This window comes from Capsicum annuum, chromosome 11 (assembly GCF_002878395.1).
Source record: "Capsicum annuum cultivar UCD-10X-F1 chromosome 11, UCD10Xv1.1, whole genome shotgun sequence".
NCBI classification, from domain to species: Eukaryota; Viridiplantae; Streptophyta; class Magnoliopsida; order Solanales; family Solanaceae; genus Capsicum; species Capsicum annuum.
In genome coordinates this window covers 228,769,745-228,781,251 of record NC_061121.1, presented here as the reverse complement: position 1 = coordinate 228,781,251, position 11,507 = coordinate 228,769,745, and the positions used below count along the sequence as shown (strand labels likewise).

At 27.5% G+C, this 11,507-nt stretch overlaps 1 protein-coding gene across 1 annotated transcript; it reads left to right on the top strand.

The window, feature by feature from the left end:
- The first annotated feature begins 388 nt into the window (after nucleotides 1–388).
- Nucleotides 389–3,640, top strand: LOC124888996 (tubulin alpha chain-like). Its single transcript, XM_047400279.1, has 2 exons — nucleotides 389–546; nucleotides 3,189–3,640. The coding sequence occupies exons 1-2, from the start codon at nucleotides 389–391 to the stop codon at nucleotides 3,463–3,465; spliced, it is 435 nt and encodes a 144-aa protein (XP_047256235.1). The 3' UTR covers nucleotides 3,466–3,640.
- Nucleotides 3,641–11,507: the final 7,867 nt, after the last annotated feature.

The following is an 11,507-nucleotide window of genomic DNA, read 5'->3' as shown; positions in this document are numbered from 1 at the left end:
CTTCATTCAAGACTTAAAAGACACCTTTCCTTCAATTTTCTCCAGATACGTTACATATATTTATTATATGTATATAGGTATATATAGTTAGGGAGAGATACCACGAAAATACACTTATTATGAGTGGATAGACAATGTATTTCACAATTATTATGCACGTAAAATAATGCATTTTGATATACAGACGATGTATTTCGAAACCAGATGAAAATCTTATGTACGGTTCTGTAGAGTGGCAATAAGGATATGACTTATCTGTCAACTTTTTAACAGTCACCCCAAATTGTTATTACATGTGCAGATATAAATATTTCTCTATGTTTTAAAATTAAAATACTATTATTTTCATAATAAAATAAATTACGAATAAGCTTTTTGGATTTATAATATGTACAATTGCGGATTCTCTTGCTCAGTTGCTCTCTTAGTGGCGCCTCTCCTCGTCAGTACTCAGTCGTCTCTCACTCTCAAGTCTCAGTATTCACATGAAGAAGAGGTGCTCAAGCTCACACCAAATAGGCAAAGACGATTTGCTACGCTCAACAGGTAAAGACGATTCACACCATGTCATTCTTACTGCTCAATGCCTCAATCTTATGTTAAAGTTCAAAATTGTTTTGCTTTATCTTAATTTCTATCCAATCTTTGATGTAGTATGCTAAGGACCGTCTTTAATAATCATAATTGCAAAAATTCTTACTAAGACTTGAGTAATAATTAGTATTATTACTATGTTTGTAATTTGAACTTAATTTTCAAATTGAGTGACTGTTGCTTTGGATTTTCCTATTCTGTTTGTACTATACCTGTAGACTGTTTTTAAATTATGACTTTAGTTAATTAGTTTGAATGTTTTATATTCTAATTTATATTTGTGGCTTTGTGTATAAAAAGAGCACTAGGCAGTTTGCAGTAGCTTACTAGTTTTGGATTTTAAATTATATATGTTTAATGTTAACGGTTAACCCGATAACCGAACCGATAACAATTAAAAACCGATAAACCGATAACCTATTAACCAATATCTTAATGGTTCTTTAACGGTTTAGCATATATACAAACCGATAATGAATAAGTAAAACCGATACTTTTCAAAACCAAACCGAACCGACCGATATGCAACCCTGAATTGTACATGTAACAACACATTGATCAATTATTAGAGTTGTGATATTAACACATATCCACTTTGAAAGATTAGTAGAACAATTATTATTATATGATTAATCACCTAATTAACTAAAATTTGGCAAAAAAAAAAATAACTTTTGGTGCAAAACATCTCTTCCCATTTGTGTGGCCACAAATTAAAATTGTTGCTTATGATACTACTATTTTTACAATTTTTAAATATGAAATTTTTTATTTTTTCTTATAACTTGTGTAGAATCATCATTTCTCCAAAGTGTAGAATCATCATTTCTCCAAACTAAAAAATAATACTAACAATAAAACTAGTGTTTAGTACTATGGTAGGTTTATTTGACAAATGGATTTTGTAATTAATTGGTAGGAAAAAGTCAATTCGTTGTAATTAATTAGTATTAGTACTCCTATTATATGGTACACTTGGTTATAGGTGGATTAACTCAATCATATGGTCTAAAATAGAATGTGTAGATTTGGTTTTAGTCAATTATATATGTGTTGGTATTTAATTATATGATCTTTCTATGAAAAAAAAAGGAAAATTAATAAAAGTATATAAATTATATTGTCTATCAAAATCAAACAATTTAGCTTTTATTATTATCAGTGACAAAGTCAGAAATTTCACCATGCATATTCAACAATTAATATATATATATACTAGAAGTAATTTATAGTAACCTATATATTTCATATATTTTTTTACATTTACAAAAAGAAGCTAAATTGCTATTGCTTCAGGATTTTTTTTTTTTTTAAAGAGAAAATATTATATGCATGGAAACGCTCATGAATGCATGACACGTATACCTCTAAAGGAGATAATTGATCATGCCTCAAATTCATATTACTCCATCAATTATTACTCCAAGTTCCAAAATTTTGGGATTTCAAAATAAAAAATAAAAAAATTAGCTATTTTCTTCGTCTCAAATTATCCATCTCAAATTAAGACGACACAGTAATTAAGAAAAATAATTAATAACATATCTAGTTTACCATAGTACCCCTATTAAATGATATTTACATTTTAATTTGAAGAAAAAGTAATTAATGCAAAGGGTAAAACATGAAAAAAAAATTGTCTCTTTTTTATTAATGAAAAAAATAAATAAAATGAAAAATCAAATTAGAAAATTTGGGATGGATAATTTGAGACGGAGAAAATATATAAACACGTGGCAATATGTGTGATCATTGTATTTTCATCATTTCATTTTACTCGACGTTGTTGACTTGATACAAAGGTTAAGAAACTTAAATGATGGGATATTTTTTATATAAAACACTTCGGAGTAGTTTGGACATTCTTTTCATCACTAATGATATTATATATTTGATTGATAAATGAAAAAAAAAAATTGTCGAAAATATATACATTAAAGATATTATTGATTTTTGTTTAAATCGAGAGTTTATCGAAAATAATTTTTAATTTTATAGGGTAAGATCTATATATACATTATCCTCTTTGAACTCCACTTATAAAATTACACTGAATATATTATTGTTATAAAAATGCTAATTATATACCTAAAAAAAATCACATTATAAAATCAAATATTTCCTGAAATTTATTTTCTTCTAAACTTAACAGTTAGTATTACTGCATCAACGAGCTACATAGTTCATTCAAGAGTTTTTCTAATAGCAACGGATTCATTTTGTCAATTAAAAAGTTATTTTTTTATAAAAAACATTTTACCTTTAAATAGTTTCAAAATTAAAATTAACCATACACCAAATAAAAAAATCTCAACCAAAAAATAATAAAAATCAGACTCTAAAATTTTTGATTTATTATTGATATTAGGTATCTTGCAAAAGTTACACATTAAACGGAAAAGGGACAAAAATATCCTTAATCTATCAAAAAAGGTTCATAAATACCCTCCATCCATCTATGGGTCCAAAAATATCTTTAATATTTATTTTTAGGGCCAAACATACCCCTCAAACTAACAAATGAACTCAGATCAACTTTAACACTTTTAACATTCCATGTGGCATTTTATTATGGGTCACACATTTTAAAACAGTGTGAATGTTGTTGTGACTACTATCAAGACTGAGCGCACCATCCAATTTGTTTACTGGTGTCCTACTGGATTCAAGTGTGGTATCAACTATCAGCCACCAACTGTTGTTCCTGGAGGTGATCTTGCCAAGGTGCAACGGGCTGTATATGTTGGTGAGGGTATGGATGAAGGTGAGTTCAGTGAAGCACGTGAAGATCTGGCTGCTCTGAAAAAAGATTACGAGGAGGTTGATGCTGAATTGGACGAAGGCGAAGATGATGATCACGAGGAATACTAAACAAATGGCTTTTATTTGTTGGATTGTATTTTCCTTTGGATGTTTTTCAATTGCTGCATTTATGATACATCTACTGCCACTTTTCTATTTCACTATGGTATCTTCTCTTGTATGCTGAAATGAATTCTTCTGCTATGAAAAGTTAAACATGCTTGTTTAAGTAAAAAAAAAAAAACACATCTTAAAATGGATGAACGTAGATCAAATTTTCTGGCAAGGTGAGGGATGAATACAGGTTAAGTTTGCTAAGGGATGAACGCACGCAGATCAAGTTTTCTAGCAAATTGGGAATTGATTTTGCTGAATGGGCTTCGATCCATAACTTTAAATTTGCAGAACACATAGCTTATCTCCTTTAATTAGTGCGGTGAAGCTTCTCTGAATTAAAAATCAGTGATGTTTCATAGTAATAATTATTTTCAAATATATATTTAATTCTAGATTACTTCCACAATACTTCTTGCCAAAAAGAAGAAGGAATGGATCGTCCCTGGTATACTTAGAAAGAATGGATCGTCCCTGGTATACTTCCTAATTTTTGTGTTTTCGTTAATTTTCTTCCTTCAACAACGGTTCTTTACTACAAATAATAAAAAAAAGTTATCAGCATCTTCAACAAAACTTTCAATTATAGGAAATCTTGCACCAACTAGACGTTTTCTCACTCATTATGTTCTCTTCGTAAATTATTAGAAAAAATATGCATGTCACCTGAAATTTTAAGATGTGTCATCAATAATAAATTACCACATAGGATGTTAAAAGTGTTAAAATTGACCTGAGTTCATCAGTAAGTTTGAGGCATATATTTGGCCCCAAAAACAAATTTTAAGGGTATTTTTGAACCCATAAATGGATGGAGGGTATTTATGAACCTTTTTTGATAGATTAAGGATATTTTTGATTTTTTTTCCGTACATTAAATTTTGGTTAGAAACGTTGTGGACAAATTTACGAAAATAAAAAAATAAAAAAATTGTGGTATTTAAACACAATTCAAAATTGGCATTTATTCTTGTACCCTTCCAAGAATTAATTATTTTGTATGATTTTTTTCAAGGAAAGCTAACATTTGGTCATAAATATCTTCCAACAATGTTTCATTTCACATAAAATAATGTCATATAAATTGAAACTGATTTTTTTTTTTAAGTGATCAAGGTCAAGATAAAATATTTAGAATGTTAATTTAATAACAGATGACTGATTTGAAGTATGTGAAAGTGCAGATTGATACAAAGATTATCTCCAAAAGAGAAAATTCAAAATGTCTTGGATCAATAATTTAAAGAAATGAGAAAAATAGTGATGGTAATATACGTCGTATTGAAGTGGGATAAATAAAATGGAGGCTCATTTTCAATATCTCATATGATAAAAATGTGTTTTCAAGACGTAAAGATAAGTTTATAAAGTGATGATTAGATAAGCTATTTTGTATGCGTGAATTGAAGTGATGAGCGAAAAAAAAATTAAATAATCAGGAGAAGAAATCAGCAGAAATAAGGATGTTGAGATTGATGTATGAATATATTAAGAAAGATAGGATTAAGAACAAAGATATCCGAAATAAGTGTGGAGCAGCCTCTATAGTGGACAAGATGAGGAAGGAAAGATTGAAAAAGAGATTGACTATGATGGATATGAAAAAAATAGAGCTAACACGAAAAACTGTTAGGAGAAATAATTGGATAAAACATGATTCACCTACGATTTATTTATTATAATACCCCTAGATAAAACAATATTACGGTAAAGGATTAATAGGTAGTCAAACGTTATTCTAATTTTTCTTATTAGTTGTTATTATTACTCGATCTCCTTCTATTTTATTCTTTAATCATATTATTAGGATTTATAGTATTTTTTATTTCAGTTATTGTATTATTTATTTTCACTATTTTTTATTTTTTATTATTTTAATATATGACATTACCAATACAATATTTTCTATACATATTTTACTTCTGATTTGTTTTATTTAAGTTGAATAGTAGTTTGATTAAATTTCATGATGCTCTTGCTAGTTGTTCATAAGGAATTAATTAAAGAATATAATGAATTGCCACTCCTCAAAAAGGCCAAGCAAAATTAAATTTGCAAAACACGTGGCAGCTTATTATGATTGAAACGTGTCATGATGGACTGAGCTTGATCATTAATTTCTCAAAATCACTCCGATTGAAAGTTATTCACTCCGTCCCATTTTACTTGTCTCAATTTGATATTATACATCAATTAAAAATAATAATTAATAACAGGACTACTTTACCATAATATCCTATTAAAAAATATCTATATTTTAATTTAGAAATAAAATAATTAATATTCAGGGTAAAAAAGAAAAAAAAATTATCTTATCTTGATTAATGAAAAATGATAAGTAAAATGAGAAATCAAATTAAAAAATTTGAGATAAGTAAAAATGAGACAGAGGGAGTATTTACTCAGTAAATATAGCAAGTCCAAAAATTTAAAGTTTCAAAATAACTGTAATTGTTGGATAAGATACGTAGCAATTAATAAAATAATTAACCTATCTTACTAAAAATATTTATTTCAATTTAATTAATTTTTTTATAAAATCAAGAGAATTATATTATGTTCTTTCAATTGTATCCTATCATTAAATGACTATACTTAAATTTATATTTTTAAAGCATAATTAATAAGACTAATTTGATAAAATAAATTCTTAATAAATTTTTTCTTAAAGGGAGTATCAAATCAATAAGGATCAACTATTTTGAAATGGAGAGAATATGACATACGGCAACAACTGAAATTGATGTAAATACTCGTTCATCTTTAATCTCATATTCACATGTCATATATTCGAACCTTGTTGGATATGTTAAAGAACGATTTACCTTCAATATGGAACTTCTAGTATGAATTAAAATTAATTGAGTTTCAATAAAAAATACTGAACACCAGGTGAGAAAAAAAAATTAAGAAAGAAATAAAATAAATTTGAAAATAAATTTAGAAATATGTCAAAAAAAATAAAAATAATGAAAAGCTTTTGGAAATAATGCAAATTTAGAGTCCGTTAAGATTAGTTAAGTGAAAGCCATTGATAAATAGTAAGTACGCGTTTGGTCATGAATATTGTTTATAATATTTTGAAATATATTTTTATTTTATTTTGAAATATTTGTTTCATCATGAATATTTCAAAATATATTTGCACAATATTTAAATTTTGAAATTTGAAGTGTTTTCACTATTTTTGGACTTACATTTTGCACTTTTTAATTTACTTTTTTTTTCAAGAAAATTCTAAATTTTTTTATTTTCATAAAATAACTCAATTTTCATAAAACTCTAAATTATTTAAAAATTATTTTCACATTTTATATTTTTTAACTTCAAAAATACTTCATTACTAAAATAATAAGGCCAAACACAACTCCAACGTCATTTTCAACTTCAAAAATATCAAATGAATGAATATATTTTTTATTTTTATGGCTAAACGGATCCTTAATAATTGATAAAGTACTATTTAGTGTTGAAATCGATGCTCAGGATCACATATTAGCTCGATTTTATTGAACTTGCACGTAGTAAATATCACATGAAATTAATTAAGGTGTAGATAAGTTGGGCGAAACTACGAACGCACACCTTTGATCAATTTGTTCGCTGGAGAGATAAACTAGTGGCTCTTTTCATTGTACAAGTAAGATTTGACTGGATTAGCTCACAAATGGATTGAACTCATAATTCAGTGTAAATTGCTGCAGTTGTTTAATTATTTGATAACCAAAGACTTGACCTTCGAGGAATTGAAGAAGTTTGTGGAGCCCCTCCTTCGAGGCGCATATCCTGACTGGATATACTTTAATTTTAGTTAGAGGCTTTGTTGGACTACTATGGACATGGATGGTGTCAATATTGGTATTAGCATTGATTTTGGTATTGACATTGGGACCAATATTGGGCGGTCATTTGGTTGTGGGTGTTTGATTTGTGGAGCCCCTCCTTCGAGGCGCCCAAAAGTCACAAAGTAGATCGACTATACTCGAGTAAACTATCTCTATGTGACCTATAGGTCACAAGTCCGAGCAGTAAAAGTAGTCACTAATGTTTGTATTAGGTACGTTGTCTACATCACACCTGCTAGAGTGATGCTTATACATCGAGAGGCAAATACAAGAACAATTTGATACATTAAAACTCTCGATATGTGCAGAATCCGAGAAAGAACTCCACCACAAAAGGATATTGTACGCAACCTTACCTTATATTTCTGCCAAAGGCAGTTTCAAGACTTCTTGAATATAGAGGCCTGGTGCATTTCAAAATTATATAAAATACAATATAAACAAGCATTATTTTGTTTTATTTCATGATTTTGATGGTATAGAAATCTAGTAATAGGTTATATGGTACTATAGAAAGTCTACCTATCTATTCAGTGGCGAAATCAGGATTTTCACTAAAAGTGTTCATAAGTAAATATACGAACTAATAAAAAGGAGTTAAATATCTACTATATATACATAAAAATAATTATAATCATGTATATATAACATAATTTTTCGACAAAAAAAGTTTGGATGAACCCCACCTGAAAGGTAGCTCCGCCCCTGCTTCTACTAGGGGTGTTCATGATTTGGTTAAAAACCAAATCGAACCGCGAACTAAATCAAACCGATTAAAAAAATCGACATTTGGTTAGGTTTGGTTATAAATTATAAATTCTTAAAATCAATACTTATGTGGTTTGTTTTTGGTTTTACTCTAAAATAACCGAAAAAATAACCAAACCGAACCGATAAATTTTTTCTTATATATATATATATGCATATATAAATTATTTAGATATTATTCATAAATGAAATATAAATATATTTTATATTTTAAATTTTAATCATGAATTTAACTTTAGTCATAGCACTTTTAGTCATATGTCTCCATCTAATTGGTGGTACGTTAGGAGATTCTATATGATTTTCACACTTTGAATGACAAATGATACTAATTGTGAAAATTATCTTGTTGCCTATGAGATTTTATAGGTGAGTTTTATTAGACTATAGATAATCACTAGTTTTGAACTTTCTTTTTGATCTCTATTGAACAAAAAATTTATGTGTTTACCTTTTGGAGGGTTTATCATATCATTCTCTTATATGTAGTTTCTAAATACATTTGTGGAAGCATTCATATGGTGTTGTTCATGGCATTGCCTAAGTTTCTAAATACATTTGTAAAAGCGTTCATATGGCGTTGCCTAAGTATAACACTAAATTGACATATTAGTTTCAAGGTTGAGGAACAACACTCGGTTGACATCTCATATGTTGGATTGAATTTTTTTAAGAAAAATTTCAACTTTTATCATTAACTAAAGTTATAAACCGAAAAATCGAACCAAACCGAACTAAACCGACAAGAACCAAACTTACGGTTATTTTTTGTGTTGGTTTGGTTTGATTTTAGAAATTTAAAAACCGACTAAGTTGATTTGGTTATGATATTGACCAATAACCGACCCAAACCTCATAAACACCCCTAGCTGCTACCATATGTCATAATTTACACGTTTGATCATTTAAAAGAACATAAATTTGTCAATTCATCCTGACTATATAGGTAACTTATCAAATGAATTGGGCGAATAATTATGCTTATTGATTCGATTTGTAAATTATTAGTTTTTAAATGTACTAACAGCTAGTCAATCAATAAAATATTGAAGAAGTCATATCTCTTAGTCAGTGACGAAATCAGAATTTTCACTAAGGGGTTTATTAGTGAACATATAAATTAACCGAGGGGTTCAACATTTACTATACATACATAAAAAATAATTTATAGCATAATTTTCCGATGAAGGGAGTTCGGATGAACCCTACCTGAAGGATAGCTCCGCCCCTGTCTCCTACTATCTTATTCTTTATCATATCATTATGATTTGTTATTTTATTTATTTCAATTATTATATTATTTATTTTTACTATTTTTTATTTCTATAATTTTCAATATGACTTCTTCAATACAATATTTTCTAAACATATTTGATTTTTGATTTATTTTATTTAAGTTGAATATCTATCTACTTAAAATATGTTGTTGTAGATTAAATTTCTTGATTTTCTTGCTAGTTGTTCATATATGGAATTAAAGAATGAGTTATCACTCCTCAAAAAGGCAAAATAAAATTAAATTTGCAAAAAACGTGGAAGCTTATTACGGATGACACGTGTCATGATGGAGTGAATTTGATCTTTAATTTCTCAAAATCATGCTCTATGATTGAAAAATGTTTGCTCAATAAATATAACAAGTCCCAAAATAACTGCAATTTGTTGGATAAGACACGTGGCAACAGACAAAATAATTGATCCTTTCACTAATTGAAAAATATTTATTTCAATTGAAAAATATTTATTTCAATTTAGTGTATGAAATCAAGAAAATCACATGACTCCCTTTATTTTAAAATAAATAAATTGTTGAGCTATTTTTAATATCTAAAATAAATAAATAAATTATTCATTCTTCAACAGACATGTTAAAAATTTCTTTCAATTTTATCCTTTCATTTAATGAGATTCTTATATACTTCACATTTTTTAGTAGAGTAATTTAAAAATAATTAAAAGAGTAATAGTAGAAAAGTAACCTACAATTTATGTCCTTAAAAATTATTATTAAGGAGTGTGTGATATCTCGACAATTCAATTATTTTGAAATGAAGGAAGTATTAAGTAGGCGTTTTGTGATATCCCAACAATTCAATTATTTTGAAATGAAGGAAGTATTAAGTAGGTGTTTTGGTCATAAATATTATTCACAATATTTCAGATTATGTTTTCACTTTTCTTTTCAAAATACTTATTTGATCATAAATACTCTGCAATATGTTTTCACAATATTAAAAAAAAAAAAAAAAGTGAAGTGTTTTCACCATTTTTGAACCACATTTGCACTTTACTTTTTTTTTTTTCAAGAAAACTCTAAATTTTTTATTTTCATAAAATAATCCAATTTTCATAAAACTCTAAATTTTTTGAATTTATTTTTACTTTTTTTTTTTTTTAACTTCAAAAATGTCCCATTACCAAAATAATATGGCCAAATACAACTTTAACTCTATTTTCAACTTTAAAAATACCAAATAAAGTGAATATGTTTTTTATTGGAATAATACTCATGAAAATATCTGAACTTTGACCGAATTTTCAGTTGAGTATACTGAGCTTTGCGGGAGTCTTATTACCCCTTAAACTTTTTCAAACTGAAATTAATTCCTCCCAAAACGCTATACCAAAATTTAAAGTAGAAAGTGTAATACACGCGCCAATGACATATAGACACGTGTATTTTTTTTTAAAAAAATTAATTTTTATTTAATTTCTTTTCCATTCTTATCTTCTTCTCCTTTTTTATTCATCAAAATCCAAAAAAAATTAAAAGTACCAGCAGACATTTTACTCTCTTGTTTCAACCACAATACTCTTGCTCTCCAAATCCCAAATCTTGATACTAAATCCAGTAGCAGCACAAAGTCAATATCTATTCGGGCTAAAACATTGGCATCCAACATCCCAAAACAAAAAAAAAAACTCAGAAAGTTTCAATCTTTACACTTCCCAAGTTCAATTTAATAGAAAAAATAGCAAAAATTTACTCCAGAAAATCCAAATAACCAATTTTGAAAGAAATTTCAAAATGCATCATTTTAAAAAAAAAAAAAATCATAATTTGAGAAAATCATCTTCACTGATTTCTTAAGAATTCAAAATTTCAATTACTATCAAGATTGTGCTGACAAATTCCCTTGTGGCGCCAATAGTGGGTTGGTATATTATGATAATGTTGGGTTAATTTTGTTATTTTGATAGAATTGAAGAAGACTCATTTGGTGTGTGTATTGAAATTGGATCAAATTAATGTAATTGAATTGGGTGTGTTGAAGATAACTTATTTGGTGTGTGTGTGATGAAATTGTGTTCAATTCAATTCCAAGTCAACAATGGAGCACCATTGAAGAGAAGAAAGAAAAGAGAAGAGAAAGAAGATAGAAA

Coding starts and splice junctions, on each gene's coding strand:
- LOC124888996 (XM_047400279.1), top strand. CDS start 389: ATGTACAATTGCGGATTCTCTTGCTCAGTTGCTCTCTTAGTGGCGCCT. Junction 547..3,188: donor CGATTTGCTACGCTCAACAG/GTAAAGACGATT, acceptor ATTTTAAAACAG/TGTGAATGTTGTTGTGACTA.